The 23,476-nt window shown below is 40.0% G+C and overlaps 1 protein-coding gene across 1 annotated transcript in view; it reads right to left on the reverse strand.

Moving 5' to 3' along the window:
• Positions 1-5,293, reverse strand: part of UGT8 (UDP glycosyltransferase 8) — a 25,949-nt gene extending 20,656 nt beyond the window's left edge. Inside the window, exon 1 of the mRNA XM_009895420.1 lies at positions 4,469-5,293. Within this exon, the coding sequence (XP_009893722.1) occupies positions 4,469-5,290 (822 nt within the window). The 5' untranslated portion in view covers positions 5,291-5,293. The remainder of the gene's footprint in view (positions 1-4,468) is intronic.
• Positions 5,294-23,476: the final 18,183 nt, after the last annotated feature.

Consider the following 23,476-nt stretch of genomic DNA (forward strand, 5'->3'; position numbering starts at 1 on the left):
GAGTGCAGCCACATTAACCATCTCCTTGTCTTTTACAGAACACTATTTATGCAAGAAGCACTTTCTAAATCCACACATTTTAACCTGTGAGAATAGCACATTAGGTACCACAGAAGACAACTCCTAACTGTGTGGTGTCTATCACCAATGCTGGGCTTCGCAAAGCAATGACCACCAGCATCAAACACAGCAACAAAAGCTATGCTCAGCTGCACCCATCTGCAACGGGGATCAGAAGAGCGATCCTCAGGAATTTTAGTCACTGACTGACATATTGCTTCTCCATAAAGGGCAAGACTAACCCTGCTACGCCGAAGAGAAAGCTCCCAGCTGCCTGTGCCATGCCGCAAGGTGCTGCAGGGAGCCGGGCAGAGATGTGACCTCCAAAGGACCCACTTCTCTCCTCACTGGCTCTTGGCTCCCGCTCCTCAGCACGCTGATCTCTGCAACCGCACCGAGGGACACTGCGCCAAGCGCAGACTGACATCGGGGCACTGCCTTAGAGGGACAGCACAAAAAAAAAAAAAAAAAAAAAAAGAGGATCAGAGCCTGGCAAGGGCTTCCCAAGGCATCTGGGCAGGCTGCATCCTGAAGACACGTTTGCAGTTGTGTACCACAGTCGTGTGCTGCACACTGCAGCAGTTATTACTATAGAGCTCAGCAGCAGCTAGAAATCACACCTGCCACACAAGCTACCTGCACAATCGGCTATGCCATTTTCTGGTCTTACTAGGATACGGCCAGTTGCTTTCACGGGTGACGCATGAGATGCGCAGCTAACATACGGTCCCTGCAGGGACTGCAGCCTGCCCCTACCCGAGCACCCTGTCAGCACGGCAGAGGCTCTGCACACGCACTGTGCAGCCTCCAGCAGCTTGACTTCAGCTACATCCATTGTGGTCCCCGAGCTGAGCATCCCCCCACGGATCACGTCACTTAAAGGTCAAATGCTGCCAGAGACCCTTAGGCCTCTTACCATATACCAGCAAGCATTTGGTTGGCAGGTGAAATAAAGCTTCCAGCTTAACATCCTCCAAAATAAACCGAGTTTACCTGCACTAAAAATACTCTACCTGCATGCAGTAAGCAGGGATAATTGGGGGGATTTACAAAACCCTTCATTGCCCTGAACCAAAATATTAACATAGATGGGACAGGGACAGAGCAAGAGCAAGGTTTTTCCCACACACACACACGCACTGATATAACACGGACATTCAGCACTCCCTGCTACATGCTACCTTTAATGATGCATTTTTCTAACTTTTCTTTAAAGAAAGTTTAAGGAAAACACAGGTGCAGACTCTGAGCAATCACAAAACAGAGCTACCACATCCCCTAGAATTAAACAACAGCCATCCTGTAACAGTTTTAAAAGGCTTTGACCTTCATCTCCTCTTCAATTGTTTAATTATTACTCTCTGCCTTTTCTTTTTTGAAGATGTTACTTATTAGCAGAAAACCAGAGCTTTTTAGTTATGCATAGGAATTCCGATGTGGTTAAATAAATTATTTTTTCCCCTTTTTCACACCCCCACCTTCCACACCCCACCCCACCCCCCCCCAAAATAACAAACTCTCTGCCACTGAGGCCGTGGTGCCACTGCTAAGGTGCCTGGATCCTGTAACAGTTTTAAAAGGCTTTGACCTTCATCTCCTCTTCAATTGTTTAATTATTACTCTCTGCCTTTTCTTTTTTGAAGATGTTACTTATTAGCAGAAAACCAGAGCTTTTTAGTTATGCATAGGAATTCCGATGTGGTTAAATAAATTATTTTTTCCCCTTTTTCACACCCCCACCTTCCACACCCCACCCCACCCCCCCCCAAAATAACAAACTCTCTGCCAATGAGGCAGTGGTGCCACTGCTAAGGTGCCTGGGTATTTTCTGTCAAGCAGGTATTTCGGAGTTGAAAAAACAATACATTTTTTTTCCTAATACTTTTCTACCTGAAAAAGTGGACTAGCCTGCTTATAAGCAGTTTGAAGAAGTTAAGAGACCCAAATGGCTTGTAGTAGTAGCTTAAATTTGCCCGCTAAAGCTGTTCTCTCCAGCCACACGCCCCTCTCCTCTGATGATCATCTCTAGGCAGGAACATGACTTTTGTTTACAAGACAGCTCCTGAAGCATTATCATTCCCAGCCCAGAAACATGAACCAGCTCTGCTTCTGGCTTACCTTAACACACCAGGCTAAAAGCTGCAGAAAGTAAATTAGCAAAGGCTCCTGGCCTTAGAGATGCTGAAATAGCGGAAAGCAGTCGCAGCATCAGCTATCCAATTTTAATCTGCCCGAATAAAGCAACAGTTATGAATTTTATCTAACTGTTCAGTAAAAACAAACTGATTGCCCAATAATTTAGCTAAAACACATACCACAGTGGGACTATGTGTAACAGTTTAGGCATGGACAAATTATATGATAAGAGATGAACACACTCACTTTGTCTCTCTCGCATTCAGTCAAGTCACACAGTTGGAACATTGTAAGAATGAATTGCCCAGTAAAACTGAAGAGAAGGTAAATAATGTCTCAGTTCACGAATAGTTACAGGGGGGCTCCCCCCCACTGTAATAAGTTATTGCCAGCATGTACTCTACCTACAGGTCTATTTCAAGGTCAGTGTCCATCTGGTTATATTAAACATTTTCCTTGTTTCACCTTCTTGCATCCTGAAATATTGTAACAGATTAAAAATCTGTGGGTCCAGAGTAAATTTAGAAAGTACACAAACATATCCTCAAAAAGCTCCATCCAAATATATACTTATGTATCTGTGTAAAAATATCTGTATCTATATACACACATCCTTATAGCAAAACACTGAAAGAAAAAAGCTCCTTGCATTTTTTTCCACTCTATTTTATAGCAAAGAAATTATCTGCTTTTGAGGACAGTTAATTTTTTTTACTCTAAACACCAATCTACAGAGATAAAAAAAATAGACAATGTTGATGTAGTGCCCAAGTTTATCAACAAAGACATTTTTCTTCTTACAGAAGGAGAAAACATCAGTTTGGAAAAATGAAGAGCTGAAACTCAATCCAGCCAGCAAGTTTTTCCTGGAGAGAACAGGGCTGGAATTTGTTTAGAGACCACAGGGCTACTTTCTTGTCTGCTTTCTCAGTGTATCTGTGCAGCCTGATGCTTTCTAAACACAAACACATTAATGTACACACAGGAAGAACCAGACAGAATCAGCATTATTATGGTCATCTCTAATGACACCTTGGAGAACACACGACAGTATCCACTGCAATATAATCACTACCGTTTTCAGACTGCAATGCAAGTGCCTGCTCTCATTCAGCTTAGACCATTTAATGTTGAACAAGGGAAAGAAAAAAAAAAAAAAAAAGAGATGAGAGAATTGGTTCAGCACTCCACATCCTGCAGCCCAAATCAGATAATTGTCTGATGTTTTCCGAGTTGGTGAAAAAAGGTACTGCAAAGTCAAGACACTACCGACTGTGCAAAGAATAAAACAAAACAAAAAAAACTCTGCATTCCACAACCAGTTTTCAGGCTAAAACAGATAAAAAGTAGTCCTGGCAGTTTTCGTGCAGAAAGCAAAGGCTGAATGAGGCACTTTTAGAAGCAAGCTGTTGAGCACTGCAGGTCTACCTATTTGTCACCCAGTCAGAAGAAGTGTCCATTAATCATCCTCTCCAATTCAAGATCTATTTGTTTACGCATACATAAATAGAAGTGTAAATTACATGGTTTTCTGTGAAATTTTGTTCTGCCTGTCACTCACCATTGTGTTGCTGAACAGAGGTATTCTTGGGTATCAGGTATCAAAGATCACATGGTACACTGAAGTAATCAAACTTAATTATTAATCTGTGCAGGCAGGATTTCTGGAATCAATCCAGTTACTATCACTATTTCGGTCTGACATCCTGTACGTGATGGCCAGTAAGTGTACAGTAAAAATTCATATCCGAGTGCAGTAGTGGTGCCATTTATGTCAACTCACATCTCCATTTCTTGGCCCGTACACAATCTCTTCATGCTTATATCCACCCAGTTTTAAAGACATTTTTACCCATCAAACCAAGAGAAGCAAACTCTCCATAAAAACACTAATACCGTGAAATTAGATAGTTTAACTTATCAGTGGACTTCTTTAAGCATGAAAAGAAGAAAAGATGAATACTATTTATTTTAACCTACACTTGGTTAAAAGCTACAGATGTAATTTCCAAGACAGCATGCACTGTTTTCTCCTCTACTGTATAATTAAGCACCTTACTTAAAAGCAACGTACATCCTGCAACCACAAAAGGCTCATTTTGATGAGTTTGTCTGCTAGTTCCCCTCACTACCACCCCAAGCTACTTCCAGTGACTTCAAGGGTGTATTCCGACAAAGATCCCACTTGGAATTCACAGCTTAAAAACTGCCACTCATCATACAAGGTCAACCAGATACCACAGAAATTACTGTAAAGCTCAGCAAACCTTACTTCTGGCAGAGGGCTGGCCGGTTTGGTGAGGATTCCTCCCACGTAAACAACGTTGGGTAGAGTGGGTCTCGGAAACTCCAGCGCTACATCAGTACAAAGCATCCACAGGCTGGATCCGTGAACCAAGTCATACATAGACCGTTCTGGCAGAACCTTGTGTTTCTGCATTATCCTTTCATATTTTGGCAGAACCAAAAAACTGACTCCAAATCTTGAAATAAGATAAACAACAGTATTTTTAATCCTCTCGAACAGGTTCATGTGATCTGTGAGCAGCGAGTTAAATTCTGGAACATAAGACAGGGGAGCTGGAGCACCCACTTCTGCTGGATACCAAAGGCCAGTGGAAAAGACGGCGTATTTAACCCCTAAAAGATGAGCTATAACAAATCCACACATCTCATTGGGATCTACCAGGAGCAGGTCAAATTCTTCCTGTTTCAGGGCACGCATGAGGTTTCGGTTGCCAACGATCATGTCGCAGTTCTTGGAATAGTGGTCCAGAATATCGAACAGTTCAAGGGCTGTCAGTCTCCCAGAGAAGATACTCCTCATCTTGGACTGGAGAAAATCATCAGAGGTGCTGCTGTTAAAGATCCCTGGGTAGCGCTGAAGTCTATAGTGATTAGATGGAGGAATCTCTCTGCCCTCAGAGAGGAGAAACACTGTCTGGTGACCTTGGTCGTGCAAGGCTGAGGCCAGAGTCTTGAAAATATAAAGATGGCTTTCAAACATAATTGGCGGCACAACAACGATTTTGGCAGCCCTCGCTATCCCGACAGCGCTCCACAGGAGAATGAAAGCTGGAGCGTACGGCTTCATAGCTGAAATGAGAAATAAAAGCATTATATCAACAGAAAACAGGTCTGTATGCTACCTGGGAATTAAAAAAAATTATTATATACAATCATAGAATGGTTTAGGTCAGAAGGGACCTTGAAGCCCATGGTTGTCCCATGAAAGCTAATCACATCTCCCTGTTTCAAAGATGTCTTTGCAGTAGTCACGGGGAAAGACGACAGCTACTTGGCTTCAGAGTGCATTTGGTAGTGTACGGTTTCCAGTGAGATCTGCCTTTTCCCCTCCCATCTGCCATTAAGGGTAGACAAGAGACTTCTTCCAACACAGACACCACTACGGCATCTGCACTAAGTGGCAGGAAAGCCAACTGAGACAATGAGGTTGGTACCCCCATGGAGATACAGCTGTTGGATGGCACATGTAATTGAGAAGTGGCACATGCAGTAAGATCTTGAAGTCAGCTCTGAAAGCAAGAAACTGCTATGTTTGGGACTATATTTAAAAGCACAACTGCATTACTGCCAATATATATGAAGTGAATAAGACCCAAAGGCTAAAATCCTGCACTTATTCACACAACACCCAAAAGATGTACTGGTGATTTTCAGTGCATAAGATATACGATTACTCTTACAAATACAATTCAGTCTTGCCCCCTCAACTTGAATTTCTAATATGTCCATTTTAATTTTGTAGTTTGAGAGTGCCACACTTCACTACTGTTAACATGCTTAGGAGCCTTTCTACCACCAGGTCCTGTCTGCTAGTTGCCCACAGCTTTCAAGCTGTCCTCCAAGTTGCAACTCTCTACTCTGATTTAAGGATAACATTTTCTGCCTTTTTGTTTTCATATAAGCCAATGGGAATAGAGAAGACTTTTTCTCCAAAAAGGACATGCAAATTCATGCAATGTTTTTCTTTAGTATCAACACTGATCAGACACATGAAGATAGAAAGTCAAAATTTGACAGGAAGATGCTATCAGCAAATAAGAACCAATGTAATTACTTTGAGCGTTCAAAAATGATACTTTGCATACAAGTGAAATAAGAGGAGTTAGTACTACACACACGAAGATCGCAACTTCCACTGAACCACTTTTAGAAGTACTTGATTCTGAACCCACTTAAATCAGCACTTGAGCATGCTCTCGAGAACAAACTCCAACCTACTCTGAAAACCCCACTGCCCTCCAAAACACACAGTTGCTGACAGGCTGCCAGGGAAAGGGAAAATACTTTCCCCCTGCCATGTTTTTGTGAGTAAAGCCTATAAAACATTTAATGCACCAGGTGAAAGCAAAGTGCATTAGAAGCACAGAGAGGGCATGTCAGAAAGCCCCTTAGTCACTTTAACCCTCCTAGGACAGAGAAACAAATGCAAGACAAACCAAACAATCTGCTCTTTTCTCGTGCCAAACCAATCCATGTGGAAACCCAAGTCTGTTGCCATGTCCTTTATAAATAAACACAACAGAAACAGATAACGCTGCTACTCAGTCCTTGTTATCTCCTTAGAGAATAGTCCTATAACCCTCCTACAACAGATTGCTTACAACTTTTTTTTAGGGTTTTTTTAAATGTCACGTGGGTTACTAGCTCACCAACAGAGCATCTCATATTTGTATTGCTACAATATAATATTGAGCTTTCTGAAAGATGCCCCCAATTTTCTCCTACTCCAGCTTCTCCAAGTGGCTTGACTTTAAAACATTTATAAGCATCCACCAACTCCAAGTAAATTTGGAAAATCATAAGGTACATCAGCTATTTAAATCAGGTTTCTCATGAAACGTTTTCTTACTGGATTTGAAGCCTCATCCACACTTGTCCCCACACTTGCCTAGGAGATTACTGATCATCACTTAGAGAACTACCAGTCTTAAATTAATTATCACCAGCAGTAGTATGTGCACAAAAAATTTCATGCAGGCAGAGACATGGGTTTTTGTCGGTTTTAGTTTTTTCTTTCCCAAGACAAAGCCCACAGCATGAAGATGTGCAGCATATGTGCAGCAAGTACATGGGCAAGTACCGAGGAACTGAAATACAGACAATTTATTGAGCTCTCCACTCCGCCACCACCACATTCACAGGCTGACAAAGTGTTACAGCAAGTATGTGGGGTCTTCACCATTTCTAGGCACAAAGCTCGATTTTACAGAGATAACACTTCAGGGGAAGCAGGAGGAAATTACTTGCTGCAAATATTACCAGTAACATATGAAATCTTCACTATACTGCACCATTGTTTGACATCAGGGGGACCGTTTTTTTAAGCTGCCTCAATTAGAGTGTTGGAGATTACCCTGAAACATGTACTCCTTGGCAAATAGCAGTAGTTACATCAAACTAAACAGCAATCCTATTCACTCACCAGTAAAGTTGGAAAAAGCATTCTTACACCATGAGAAACAGCTTACCTCCCAGCATGAAGGCCTGACCTAGTGGAGAGTTGAAGGTATAAAATTGCCTTTTTTGGTTTAGGCTTTTTCTTTCACTGGAGGCTTTCTAAAAAAAAAAAAAATCACAGCACCCCACAGATCTCAGTTGCCCTCCCAGGAGCTCCCGTGCAAAGGATGTGCCACCACCGAGCACCGCTCACCATCCCACTGCATTCCTGTCCATAACACTCCCAGGTTTCAAGCTGCAGCAGAGGGGCGTACAAGTGTAGAAGTACCCAGGCTTGGCATAGCGTTAAATATTGGTACCATCAAGCCATGCTATCTTCAACAGGACCCCGCTGGAGGATAACACTTGTTAGGCAAGTGTGGTTTTAAAAAATAAGTAAATAACCGTTCAATGAAATACAAAAGAAAAAAAAGGCAATCCTGCTTTAGCAGGGGAGTTGGACTAGATGACCTCTAGAGGTCCCTTCCAACTCTGAAAATTCTGTGATTCTGTGAAAAAGACCAAACTTGGAAAAAAACCTTTATTGATGACATCACCACATACTATAAAGCATTCCCATGGTATCTAGTTACTGCTCCTGTCAACAAAAGCAATATTACAAAACCATGAATGGAGGTGTAGGATTGGGAAATTCAGAAACAGTTAATGTTTCTATCAGCAGCATAAATCAAAGGTTCCAGGAGCCTGAGGACTAGTCCTGATCCAACAGGTTGCCAGATGCAGGCATGCCGGCAGTACTTTGATCTCCTGACCCAACAGGAGCCCGGAGCACAGTGCAGGAAGATACAACCCTTAGCCCTAAGGCGTATTTTCCACAGCTGGCATTACGCACATGCCACCAAAAGCCATGGGAATTACAGCTGTACTTTCCTGGGATGGTGACAGTACCGCCCCACCACTTCCTATCCCCACCCTCACCCAGCAGCAACATTTAAAGTGAGAATCACATTGGACGTTTTATGAAGCACTACTTACTTAACATGAAAATCTGTCAATGTAACTACAAGCAGTTTACCAAACATTAGTTTTTCTCCTTTGAGGTGTATCAGTGTCAAGAAATGACACAACATGCTTCCTCAGGAGTCTGTAACTTGCGGAATCTTCAGAACTGATAAAAAAAACCAATCACTTCTCAAAGGCGTATTATGCAACTCCCCTTTTCAATGCAAGCATCTTCCACGGGGACAGGAAAATACATGTACCAGACCTGCCAAGCCATAGAGATATTAAACACATGATGCTACTAGAGAAACGTCAATTAAGTGACATTTTTACTGGGAAAATTGCATTGACCTTATATTGAACTTTTGGCAGGAACCTGCAGGATGAAGCCTCATAATTTCATCCCCTGGCCAGACAAAAGCAGGGAGCTTGGAAGGTTTGTATTTAGCAAGAACAAGGGCAATACGTAACTGTACTTTGCAATCATGAGCACAATTCCCATTTGGCAGACTGGAGTGGACGGGGAAGAGGTAGGTGCTCAGTGCCATCAGCAGGGCAACAACACACGACTACACAAGCGCAGCTCCAGGCTCAGTCCCAGATGCCCCTTCACTCCAACCATCCTCAGCAATGAGTCCCTCCAGCACGTCAGGTAGAGTCCACCAAACTGGGAGAGCTGCGGAGGCTTGGGAATTTCTGATTCCACTCACCTCCAAAAGAAGTGAGCGAGCAGCACCTAAGCAGAGGGGGCTTTACAAGGTTCAGGAAAATTATGTGGTGGTGCTCAGTTGGAAGCCAGCTAATCCACAGGGACTCTTCCCACTAATATGCAGTAAACTCTCAGAATAAATTGTTTGCCAAAATAAATAAAAAGGATCAACATCCTACACAACTGCTTTCTGTTTCTGAATACTAGGAGCATGAAATAGAATTGTCAAGTGTCCTGACAGAAAAAAAGAAAGAAAACCCAAAGCCAGCAGATGACATGTTTCTCCAAGATAGGCAACAAGGTAAGACCATTTTCTACCTCTATCCTAAACCCTTCTGCTTTGGATTTGCCTCCATTAAATAAGATGGTTTTGGTGTCTGAGCTGGTATATTAACACCCACTGGTACATAACAGAGGGTAAAAAGAAAAATAAAAATCTAAAATTAAAAAAAATCCAAACACAAACAACTGCACAAAAAACACCCCGCAAAATTATCACCAAATTGAAGCCATTACTACTTTCAGCCAAAAGGCCCTGAAAGCAAGAGCATGTGTGGAAGACAGAAGACATGCAGAGTGGCTTTATACGAGTGAAACCAACTGCCATCTGTAAGGAGTTCACCTATCAGCGTACAGGGAGAAAAAGTTAAAGATTAAAGAAATACCAAGAGGTTAAACATTAACTTTACAAGAAGCTGTTGGAATAAGTTTAATGACCTACATGTGTTTTTTTCAAATGAAAGAGAAAGTACGAGTTTTGAAGTGTTACAGAAAACCAAGCACCTCCACAGAAGACTGCTGGAGGGATGTTTTCAGCTGACCAAAACAGTTCTAAATCCTGTTTTGGGGGTTTTTTTTTGTTTTTTTTTAAACAAGTATTTTTCCATTCACTCAGAAAGATCAAGCAAGATCTAGAAGTGTGACTACACAGAAATTGGTAACTTTCAGGAGAAAAAGATAAGGAGGAGGATCCTTCCCCTCCATGTTCACAAAGGCCTGATACTTGAAAGCTGGGCAACATGGAAACAAACTGAATGACATTTATGTTTATATAGATTATATTAAAAAAGTCTTAATGTTTAAATTAATACTATAAAACTGAACTAATACTACAGTTATATTTCAATCTTAAAAATGGTTTCAAAATAGTTACAATTAATAATTTATATAAGATAATTCTAGTACTAGAATACATACCAAAGATAGGATTTACTGCCAATCCTTAATAATCTGCTAATCACACTGTAATTAAAATTTACAGGCATGTTTGGGTTTTTTTTTCCTGCTTTATACCACTGGATACCTACCTACTATTTCCGAATCTCACACAAATAACCATTTCCAGGCCAGCATTACCACAGTCAGTGTTTTTCTCCACTGTAGTTAGACCTAGACCTGAAAGAGGCTCTCAATCACCTCCGTATGCAGCACAGCTTGAATCCAAACTGCATAAATACTTATCACTACTCAAAGAAGTGAACAGTTCTTACGCACTTACACATACCGTAACGATATAAAGAGAGTCATTTTTATTCACTAGTAACACGTAACACTCCTGACTTCTAAAGCAGAAAATGAGGTTTCACAGAGGTTGAGTTCATTGATGCTATTAGCTTTTTCAAATTCTTCCATTCCTTTCAGCCTTTCTTTAGATTTGCTACGATTTCTTGAGTTTACCTGGGCAGTTTGGTCAGAAGACCGGGACTTCTGCCTAGAAAGGTGCCCTTCATGCTAAAAAGCAGCACTGTACTGACAGCAAAGAGCAATCTTTCTAGCTGCTGATCACTCTCACCTTACCCAAAGAGCTCAAATTACTCATTACAATTTAACAGATACCAGTACATATTAAAAAGAACAGGCTTACCAACTAGACTTCCACTGCTGCAAACCCAAGCCTGAGTGCTGATTAGCACCGAAATGATTATGCCCAAACAGAAAGCTAATGGTGCATTGCAGGAGCGTAGTTATAAAGAAGAGGGGAAATTTGAGATTTGTATGTATTTTGGCAAAGGGTGCATATTGCAACTGCCACCAGTGTTCTGACAATGTGCAGATTCATTGCTTAATCTTGCTCACAGTATTGTCCTCTCTCTTTACTATCAGTTCATTACACTAAACTCAGTATTCTAGAAGGGAGAATACAAACTCCACTTTTAGAGCTGTAACTCGCTAAAATGTCACATGACTGATCTGAGCCAACTGGAACAAAATGAAGAAAAACAGAAAGCTTTTTTGGACAAAAAAAAAAAAAAGAAGGTATATTTAATTAGCAACTAAACTTTTATTAAAAGTTGCAAATCTGATGCAGTTTCCGCATAGGGAGAGTCAATCTTGACCAGTTATGGGTTACGTATGGCAACTGCCCGCTGCAGGCTCCAGGCCAGGCTGCTGCTGAGCTGGTTGCTTTTCTCACCAAGTCAAACGTGACATCAGTTATCCCATCTGCTCCTACCTCCATCTGAGGTCAAAAACCAGAACCATCACCAGCGCAGTGTCACCTCAGGAGCCAACCCCATCTTACCATGCCCCACAGCACCATTTACCATGGGTAAACATATATAGCATATTTATTTCTTTTAAAATAGTATGTTTTGCAGCTGTAAGAGACATGGTCAAAAACATGCTAAGAAAAATGCTGAGCTAGGTTGTGACCGAAACAACTCATTACTGAGAATACTACAAACTCCCTCTGAAAAGCACATAAGCAGCTACTGGCTATGGTTTACTACCACTCTTAATAAAAACGAAGCACTAAAGAGGAGAAAGAAATGAGCGTGGATCTCAGATTGCTACCGTATGTGTTACCTGATTTACTGAAGCGCCAGTTCTGCCCTGCCTACTCAAAATCCCATTGACGTTAACTTATTTTATGCGCAAATCTGTTTGCTTTAGCTGTTATTAAACACAGTTTTACAGATAAAGCATGGTATCCAGCCTTCACAGGCTTGTAAACATTTCAGTTAACCAAATACAGAACCAAGCCCTACAATGCTAGTTCCATGACCAAAGGCCCTGTAAGCAAAGCATTTTATCAAGCCTAAGATAGCAAGAAATGGCTAACAAAAAGCACTTACAGTTAAGTATAAAGCTGAAAGAGGAAGGAAATATTCCAAGACAAATAAAAGGTTTTCTAACAATGGTTATAGGATGATTCAGTGATAAAAATACATACACCCAACCCAAATCTTAGCTGTATCAGCCACATGCAAGTAGATAATATGAAAAACAAAAATATATACACACACAAGCATGAATGCAACGTGTTGATTTAGAACTGGACAAGACTGAACAGAGAAAAGAGGTTGCTCTTTCTATTTGTGAAATCCTCCACGACATCTCTTGAAACAACAAAAATAATTTTTCAAGTCTTCCTCAAAACATGTTCATGATTTAACACCAGTCCACATCAGTATTTTTTTTTTTGGCCAAGCACCAGAGTAAGGAAATATGAGGAAATGCACTGACCAAAATATGTCTAACAGCAAACCTCAGAAAATGATCAAATTTTCACAGACACGGGAAGATTTTAATTAGTGGCATAACAGATGACAGTAAGGAAGTACAACTGGACTCCTAAACCCTTTAAGCTGGCAATTGTAAATTATGTCCTTAACCTATAATACTGCTTGCTGGACTGTGCATATTGTGTAGATAATAGGAAATACTACTCCATAATCCCTTTAGGAGCATTAAAGTAAGTCAGGCCCATAAAATGACTTCAGGCAGCAAACTGCAGTTTAAGATTAGGAAACGGTTGCTACTAAGCACGTGCTGTAAAACAGAGTAAAGTATCAGAAACGTGTGAATGCACAGAGCCTTGGAGCAGCAAACCACTATATTATCTAGGAAAAGAGTCTGATAACAGGTATTGCTCAACCTTTGGATTTATATTCTGAAGTTTTTCCTATCACACATCTTGTTACTAATTGCTGAGGTAGTGCATGCTATGATTGCTATTTTGTGTTGCAATGTTTTAGGTAAGTGGTAAGATTTAGCTTGTAACTACAGGTTCTTATTTCAACCAAATGAATAAATTTAAAAAAAATCAGTGGAAATTATTAGTAAGAAATTATGTGCACATAAACAAGGGCAGGCTTGTGCATTTACTTCATACAGCCTCTCAAACAACTACATCCTTCTGTCCAGTGATAGAAGCATTGCAATGAGTACAAGAATGTCACATCTACAGACAAAAAAGGAAGATTTATAGACATTGCGATGTCGCTGTAATAATTTGTTAGACTTACTATGTCAGTTACGCAAACAGCAAAGGAGTTACTAAGAGGGAGTCAAAAGGATGTTACTAAAAGAGATTTCATAAATTGCACAACTTATTTGCATAACAGGTTTTAGCAAACACTGAAGGATTTTACCTAAGCTTTTGTACTTGAGAGTTGTAGCAAAACGATTTAAAAAATCCTTGCTCTAAAGCTAGCACAGCAGAAGAGACAAGGTACTTCTCTTTCAAAATAAAGGTTTTACAGTTAGTACACAAAATATTTTCAACAGACATGCTAGCAGATAGGTCTTTAAGAAGTTACATGGGAATAGAACTCTTATGCAAGGCATAATGTCCTATTAAGATGAATTTATAGCAAGTGACAGAGCTATAACATTCTTGGTAGCACTTTGCCACTGGCTTTCTGGAAGAACAGCTTTAAATGAGTCTTCATGGTTATGGAAAACAATCCTAGACTTCTGGAAAGATTGATCATATCTAAAAAGATTAAAGGTTTACAAAGAATATCTTTATTCTATGAAGAGATTCTAAGCTTACATAAGATTTATAAAGTCACTAACAGTAACACGTATTATCTTTTAAACAAAGTCACTTATGAACCATAGCAAGGCCCGCATACTTTGGGATTATAATACTGAAGCGTTGACAGCATCAGTCAAGAAGAGATTTACCTGAGAGTAAAGGATTAAAGTCTAATTAAACATTTTCATAATGTGAAGTATATTACAACAGGACAAAGGCACATACCCTTTCACACAACTGACATTTCTTAACACTCTCTGCGCTAGAACTAAGAACACAGTATTCAGTTAAAAATATATACTTTATTGAATGTCACTATTGTACCAGTATTCATTTTCAAGATTCAGTCCAACTAACTGCATGAAAGCCAGTTTCATGAAGATTTTACACCCTATTGAAAGAAACACTAACGCCTGTAGACCTACCAGATAGGCTAGTTAAAACAATTCAACGTACCTCAAGAATGCATTTTAATAACCCAAATGAAAGTAAAAAGAGCAAGAAGAGCAAGTAATCTTTTGTCTTACTACACAATTCAAATGGAGTACTTTAAGATCCTTATAATCTGTCGTTCACCTTATGCAGTGGTGATATGTATTTGCAAATACTAGTCTACCTGTCAGTGTTTTGGTGAACTTGAGCTGTAAATTCTCCTGTAAAGCTCAGGCAGGCCTAGGAGCACTGCACGAAGAAAAACCCCATCCTTTCTGCTGCTGGCCAAGGTCCAAAACAGTACGGCAAGACCAGAAGAGGCTCCTGGTCCCAGCACCCCAGCAGCTGCACTATAACCCCAAAACAGAGACCAGGGGAGAAGCCAACACAGAGACACATCAGTAGGACTGCTCAGGTCAGGCTGTGCTTATCACACCGGGCTCTGTGCCAGAGCAAAGCTGACCACCTCCGCACGTGGTGGTGCAACGGAGCAGATGTGCCATCCTGGACCTCAGGACAAAAAAGAAGCACAGTGCAGAAACCTGAGAAACGAAAAGTCTGCTCCAAAACCTACGCACCTTCAACAGAATGCAGCCTGGCTCAATGGGCAAGCGACTCAGATTTCTCCGCATTGGCGCGCTCTGTAATGCAGGTCTTCTCCTTGCTGCCTATGGTTACTCCACCCCCAGCACCCTGGAAAGAGAAATGCTGACTACGTCTAGTGAAAAAGCCATCTATTTGACAATGAGACACATGTGTTGCTTGTGGAGAGATTTGTCTAGTTCATCCAAAACAACATGAGAATTATACATCTTCCTCACAGCTACTGTGAATTCACAGAAGACGCAGTATTTCGGCACCAACATACAAGTCCCTTGACAGAGTCCCCTCAATGTCTGGAGACGCTTCCTCCAAGTACTGACATCTGAAAGCGACATTTCTCAACCCGCTGCAGCCATTTTGCACCAGAAAGCAAGCAACCAGAAATAATGTTGGGACATCGAGGGGTGGGGGTATTAACACAGAGAAGTCAACAGGTTGCTCCACATTTCCTAGACATACCCGTGCTGTTTAAAGTGTTACTTACTGGCTCAAATTCCAGCTGTGTGACACCGCACTGCCCAGAAGAGCCCAGGAACAGAATAACTTCTTGCAATGTTTCATGCTGCACAGACAAGAGCTACAGGAGCAAGTGCAGAAAGAAAAAGAAGAAAACCTTCTACCTGCAGAGAGCAGAGGACACAAGTGACACAGCAGCTGATGGAGACAAAGATACCTCCACTGAGGGGGTCCAAGCTGCCCAGGAATCCTTCTCTTTCACACTGGCATCAAGATACTAGCTGAATGAAGTCTCAAAAAGAAAAAAAAAAAGGAAAAAAGAAAAAATCTGACACTGCCTGATTTTAAACACTTTCATCAGTGACAGATAAGTGACTCTCCAAAGAAGGGGCTGAAGAAATTGCAGAGCACAACTTTGTAATAAGCTTAATTTGCTGGTGCAACAATTGCAGCCTATAGTTATATGTTGCCGTCACGCAAGCATGAGTTTTGCCTCATGAACAAGCCTCAGGATCTGAAATGACATTCACGTTAAACACATTTTGCTGAGACATTATTTTAACTTTAATAATTGTTTGGGGGGATGCTTAATTTTTCACTACCACTAGCTTCAGCTTGGTACAAGCTCTCCCTGGTCACGCCATCACATGACACCTAGAAGCAGTGAATGAATTTCTTTGTTTGGTTTCTGACTTCATCCTATAGCAAATAACTACATTTTAACAAGCCACACAAACAGCATCACAAGGGAAACTATAGTAGGTTTGTTTCTGCAATGGAAAATACAACTTTGAATAAAGTTAAAATACTTGATTTAAGAACGTTTTGTACTTGTTCAGCTCAATTAAAATTAAATTGCTCAAGAGTATATGCAGCAACACACACTCCAACAACGTTCAGCTTGTTCAGGCCGGTCATCATTAATGTCTGTTTTGAAATTTACAGGTAGGGTTTTTTTAAAGCAAATTATTGTCTTTTGCTTTCAGTTTTGTAGTGTCTGCTTTGAACTACCCCCTAGTAGAATTTGGTTATTAGAATAAGGACAAGAATACTATATATAATGGCTTTTTTCTCTATTAATCCTCAGATTCTAATTTTAAGAGCAAGACAGCATCACTCACCAGAGTAAGAGGGGACAGAAATCAACTCGGGAACCTTCCAAAAGGTGCAGACTTCACTCCAGTAAGGGGTAAGAAGAGATTCAGGGTTTTTTTACAGTAGCTTTACAAAGATTTTCAAATACACAGAAACTTCCTGCCAATTCCCAGTATCAGTAGTTGACTAAGACTCCATTATAAGTTCAGAAAGGGTCTAAAGATACAGTTTGTGGATTTTCAAAGACAATCTGAGACTTAAATATAATCTGTTAATTTACAAATAGAGAAAATGAGAGACAGACATAGATCCAAAGGTTGCAGAGGGTCAAGATAAAGGTGATTCACAGCTTTAAGACTATGATTCACAGAGGATGAACTGGGTGTAAAACCAAAACTAATCAACAATACACCACCCAGATGCACATCAACTGCTTCTACATGCGCAAACGTATCTGTTCCTACCCACTGAAACTGCACTTTCTGGGAGATGAGAAGTTCCTCCTCCACTTCTGGAAAGTAACTAAAACTTTCTGAACTTTATCACTATATAATAACAAATACCTGATGGGGGTTTATGACAGAAACGTGTTCCCTTAGCTACAGCCCTGCTATAGGCTGTCAACTTATTTCACTGATAAACAGCATAATGCAAGATCAACTGTTCAATAAAAAGATTAAAATTAAATTAAATTATTTGGAATACTGCAGCCTTGAGTGTACTTTCATGAAAATAAAGCTTATTGATAAACAAGCAAAACAATTACCAAAGTATCCCAAAGCAGAGTAATTAAAGATTGATTACTACAAATGGTTAAAGAAATATGGCAGCTTTAGGTTACACTCTTAAATTTGACACACTGCACACCAGACTTGGATCTATTTTACAAGATTCTCAACTTTGAAAGAAAAGTTCTGATAGTCATCAACTGTCCTTGAGCGAGTTTCCACACAAGCCCTCACAAGATTTACACCAGCAGCTCACCTTTACAGACTTTCAGACCCCACAAGCAATGGATGCCCCAAACACTAAACTGGCCTATTCATACTACTAAAAAACACATGAAATTTTCCACCTTGGAGCACTGCAAAAAGAAATGTGTGCAAACAAAGCTTCTCACAAGCATTTTATGCTTGATTTCTTATGACAGACTTCCATGCCCAGGGACCAAACACCATACATGCTGCCACAAAGCTCTCAAAGTTCAGTTTCTTTGAACCCACGGACAGGAAACAACATTCTTCCAAGGACCAGCAAGGGTCCAATTCTCTAACAAATCTTCCTCAGTATTTAGAGTACAACTGTATAAAAGTTTGAGACTACCATGACAGTCTCCTCCAAGTCCACTCAGGCATAAGCAGCTTAGTGGAAGAGAACCCTAGAGGAAAGCAGAGATTGAGATCTTGTTTGCCAGCAAGGTATGGAACAGCAGCAAGATTCCCACAGTCTGTAGCTCACTTCATGGACTATCAGCACAGCCCACTTCCTCTCGGAAAACCTGACCCACCTCTTACACCACAAGAACATTTGCAGCCAGCACTACCTATGGCCTACAAGCTATAAACACAATTTCAGCTGGTGCCCTGAGGGCCAACAGGAACAGACACAAGCCTGACTTGATAACCAAGGAGTAACCTGATAGAAACAACGGTTTTCAAACAAATGGGAGTGATCAGAGTATGGCTAAGCTGGAAACACGTGAAATCCACCTTGTCAGATCTTCCCATTTAGCTTCACAGCCAAATTCCTTGGCTATCAGTTTGCCATTACTACATGGAACAGCAATGGCGGCTTAAGAAGTTCAGACTGGCACTAGAAAAATCCTCTCCATTGAAGAGTGGTGCAGCACTAGAAAAGGTTACCAGAGAGGATGTGGAACCTCCATCCTCGCAGGTATTCAAGACTTGGACAAAAAAGCCACAGCTTACCCAACTGCACCAGAGCTGGTCAACCCTTTCATTCACCCAAAGGTAATTCCTGGAGAGACAGTGCTGCCAATGCCAAACCTCATCTGCAAGCTCTTCACCGGCAGCAACCTCGTAGTCAAAAATGCTCAAGAAAGATGCTGCTACCAAGGTTCAAGTCTAACATCTCAGCATACCCATATTATCAAAAAAAAAAAGCCCCTTTTCAGCACCTGTTTATATTATGCTAAGTTGACAGAACTAGCTTCCCAAGCAAACTTACAGAATAAACATTTAACTACTTGCATACAGCAGCTACATTCTCTAACAATTAACCCATTAAAAAAAAAAAGTACTACATCTTATTAATCTGAAACATTACGACACAGACTACTACCACTTCTCAGTAACAGCTGTTAAAGTAAGAAGGAAGAAACTACATGAAGTGCTCACTTCAAAGAATATTTCATTATAAACACTTCATACTGCTGAAGTTCTATGTATTTGGCACAACATCTCCTATGTTTGCATTGTTATTCCTAGGTCTATTTCCCATATTTCATTTTAGACAAAAACACTTAATCAACTGTCATGGTGGGAGGGAGAAACTTATTTTCCATGAAACAAAACAGATTCAAATTAATAACTAAATCTGCATTCTCGGTCAGTTCAAGGACAAGGCATAGCCAAGGGGAGAGATGCACAATTGCATTCAGAAGAGCAGGTTCCCTCTCCAGGCACTGCAGGTTGCAGAAGGCCCATCCCACCAGGCTGCCGAGTTTGACAGCTGCAGGGGGCTCCTCCATCACACTGCCCACACCACCTCAAAAGCAAGTTGTGTATCTACAGGCTGCATAAATTATTCTAACCTTTACAACAGTATTCTGGCCGAAATTCCTGTTCCTAACCCAGATTTCATTCAGCAAGATGTGTTTCTTTGATCCTATTCATAGAGTAAACTAGGAAACACCCGACTTGTCTCTGAATTTGAGAATTTCTTGTTTTAAAAATTACGATGGGAAGACAAGAACGGTGTTCTGAAAAGAAAGTCCAAGTACATAACAACACATGAGTACTGGCCATGTTTTTTTTAATGCTAATACTTGACTTTTGTTGAAAGATTTCACAATTGTTTAAAATACCTTTATTTTATGAATTGGTGTTCTTAGGATTAAATTACAAAGCCTTATTTGTTTGTCAAATAAAATCCAAGTGGTAGAGGTGGATCAAATTCAGCATATGTAGCTGCAGTTTAATCAAAATATTCACAACTGAGGCCTTGAATTTCAGAATTTGATGCCTGAAGGTTGTGCTCCAGCTATGCACTCAATCCTCGTGTAACAAGTGTATGAAATTACTTTTTAAAGACTGGTGTTGATATATATGTGAAAACAATTTCTCTAATGGAATATGGTGTCTTAATTTAAGGAACTCAGAAGGTCCGCCATCTTTTATGTTCACACCACTACATCCCCTCAAATACACTGAGAGACAACTTTGTCATTTTTTTAATTTGGTTTTTTAAAAGCACATTGTTTCACCAGAGCATCAAGGCTCATTTCCAACTCAGTTCAGAAACTCCAGCTGACCCATGATATCCCATTAAGTCTTCCTTCAGTTATTCAGTAGGAAGGGAAAACAGTCTTAAGGTAATTTTCTCATGAAGCTGAACCATCCATTCATTGGAGGAAAACAGCAGCATAGAGTGAAGAAAGCTATACTTGTTGCCCTATAAAGTTATGAGCATGACAACAGCGTTACTTAAGAGAAACTGTCATAACAAATCAGGTTATAACTACTTTTTTACATCTCTGAACTGTATAACTTAGAAAAAAAAGTTATCTATATTATCTTTCAACCCCCTTAAGTCATAACTGTTACATTTACAGCTTGTTCAAATGCAAAGTTTGGTGGTATTTTGTCCATTTACTGTCACTTCTTCCCATATAAAAAACACCTTTTTGAACCAGGCCAGTAGCTATTCTTCTTCTAAAAAATGATCTAATGATCAAAGAATTCAAGACTTAGCAAGGATATAAATGTCCCAGGCACAGTTAACTAGGTATACTGTTTCTAACAGCTAAACAGTGAAGTCCTGAAGTTTTATGAAGTTCCATAAAACCACAGATAATGTCGTCAACTCTTCCCATATTTAAGAATTAAGAACACACACAAAATTCTATGTTAAAACCTAAAAATTGCAAAAGCTAACAAAAGAAAGGACTTGCTACTACTCCAACACACTGACTCCACGTTAAAAATATAGCGCAAAATCTTTCATGTAATTAGCAAATAAAAAATAATTCAAGAACAGCATGGCGTGATCACATAACAGCAAAAAGGAGAGCTGAAAATTCTTAATCTATTAGATCATTAAACATTATAAAGAAAAATATTGTAATGGACTTGCAATGAAAAAAGGCGGTGATCAATTCTGAAGAGTTTTTCTTTACAAAGCTACAGAAAACTTGACTTCTACCTTACAAGGAGTATTAACAAGGCCTCACCCACTGAGCATTTAAGATACATACATCTCAAGTGTCATAAAACACCAGAAATATTTTGTCAAAAGGGTTCAAGAAACCTTACGTCACAAGCCCTGGAAATTTACTCCAAGCATAGTTGTCCTGGGGGAAAAATGGAAAAAACACCACACATTTCATGACAGCAAGTTATATTAAATGGTTCTAGTGTATTTTACTTCCTGGAAAACAGGAAGAGCCCTTTACAATGCCTATTCACAAACACTTTGAGCTGTATCAGAAAGTCAGTTTTCAGCCCAAAGATACTTTCTAAAACAACAACAAAAAAAAAGCATGCTGAAATTTTTTTGAAGAATAAAAATCCCAACAAAAGCAGGTGAATTTTTGCAATTGCTTCTAATGTATCAGCATTTCTCAAACACAATCCTATTACCTTCTTCAATATCACTCTATAATACTGAAACAGAAATAAAAGCATTTCTGTTAAGAATTAGAATCTGGAGAGACAAAGTATTTCATTTAGTAAGCATCTCTTGAATATGAACTTATATCAGACATCTCAATAGCTTTTAACACTATAGTGTGATTTTGCTAGTAAGGAACTGACAAGGGACTCACTCAAGATGAAGTAAACTGAGATGAATTCTTGGTACTATTCTAAAGGAAGCAAGCTGACTATAAGAGTGATATCAGAAGAAGTGCTTGGAAGAACCCAAAGTGGAAAACACAAAGGAAAGCAGGTGTGGGCAATAAAATACTCGGCAGTTAAAAGTCAGAAATAACATAGTTCATGCTCAGGGAAGGCAATTAGAAAATAACCAAGTCAGTATAGCTGCTGTTGTTACAGTTATTAGTATAATTAATTGCAGAACACTTTTGAAGTGGTAGGAGGAGTGTTGCAGCAAAACATGCTCTGTACAAGTCTCAACAGGCACAGAAAGGGCCATACACAAAGCTACATTCAGTGGCATTGTTTCATGGATGATGAGGCTTACCACAGTACCTTCTCTCCCACTGTCTGCACATGTATCAGCACACCTACCACACAGAGACAACTAATAAATTTGGGGTTTTTTTTCCATTCCTGGAAATAAAACATACCACTAGAAATCAACCAAGTCGATCTGTAGTGAATTATATACAGTTGAGAATTAGAGCAGGTTCCTTTACTTCTTTACAAACTAATTAGACCGTGTCGTCATGATCCGCAGCAGCCCTGGCATTCATTTACTAACCCAATACAATGCCTCCAAGTGAACCAATTAACACAGTTATCATTCCAAAGGGTTGATTTGGATAACACCCCTAAAGTGTTTTAGATATGATAAATATGGCATTAGAATTTAATTAACACAGTAGTTCTGAGTACCTTCAATCTGTCTAAACAACAGCTAAACCAGGTAAATTAATCAAAGGATGCCAACCTGAAGTCCTGACCGAGTCCTGCCTTGATCACAGGCCAAGCCCATGCCGTAGCTGCAATGACTGCCAACGAACTACAACATCTAGTAGCCATTCACTACGCTGCAGTTGCCACCAGTACATAAAATCAATCCACTGCTTAGTTACCACTTCCTCAGCAAGTCAGCTGCCCTCCACTCACACAGGCAAGGAGAGGACTCTTCCAGAGCTCAGGTGACACCACCCCACACAGAAATGAGGATGCGAAGATAGTCTAAGATACCCTTTCCTCAAGCCCTGGTTAATCCCACAGGTTTCTCTATCCAAATCCTGCTTCAGAGAAACCCAACTGCTTACAGCATTCTAAGAATATAAAATGGAAGGGGCATTTACAAAGTACTCTAACATGATTCTCACCTTTAAAGTCTATACACTTAATAGCCACTTATGACAAAGAGTTTTTTTATTTTCTTGCTTCCTGCAATGAGCTTCTGCTTGTGGCAAATGTGCAAAAGTCAAAAATAAAATGCAAGCATTTCGGGCCAAGTACTCATTTCCTTGTATTTCAACAAATATCTTCACCATAGCACTAAAGTTGCCTGCAAGAACATAAGACTGCAGCACGAGAGAGTTAGTAGTTTTGGGGGAAAAAAAAAAAACAAACCAAAACAAAAACCAGCCACTGCAGTATCCAGTGTTCAGCCTAGATCAATGACCAAAACAAAAGAATAAAAACAAGGAAATGTGAAGTAAAGGTTAATTGCATACCATGTTGTGTTGGTGCTATAAAACGAGCTCAGCTAAAATATATATGTGACCTTGTGTGACGGTTGGAAAACGAGGCAGGCAGCTTCAGACAGTAAATGTTACCAGGACAATTTTTAGAATAAACATTTAGAAACAAGTGATATTATGTGAATTATTCCCAAAACCAAGTCATCTAGTCATAACATGAAAACCAAAAATAAAAAAAAGGTGTCTGGGTTGGGAGGAGGCTAAGACCTTCAAG

Source organism: Charadrius vociferus, unplaced genomic scaffold (assembly GCF_000708025.1).
Source record: "Charadrius vociferus isolate BGI_N301 unplaced genomic scaffold, ASM70802v2 scaffold1151, whole genome shotgun sequence".
Lineage (NCBI taxonomy): Eukaryota > Metazoa > Chordata > Aves > Charadriiformes > Charadriidae > Charadrius > Charadrius vociferus.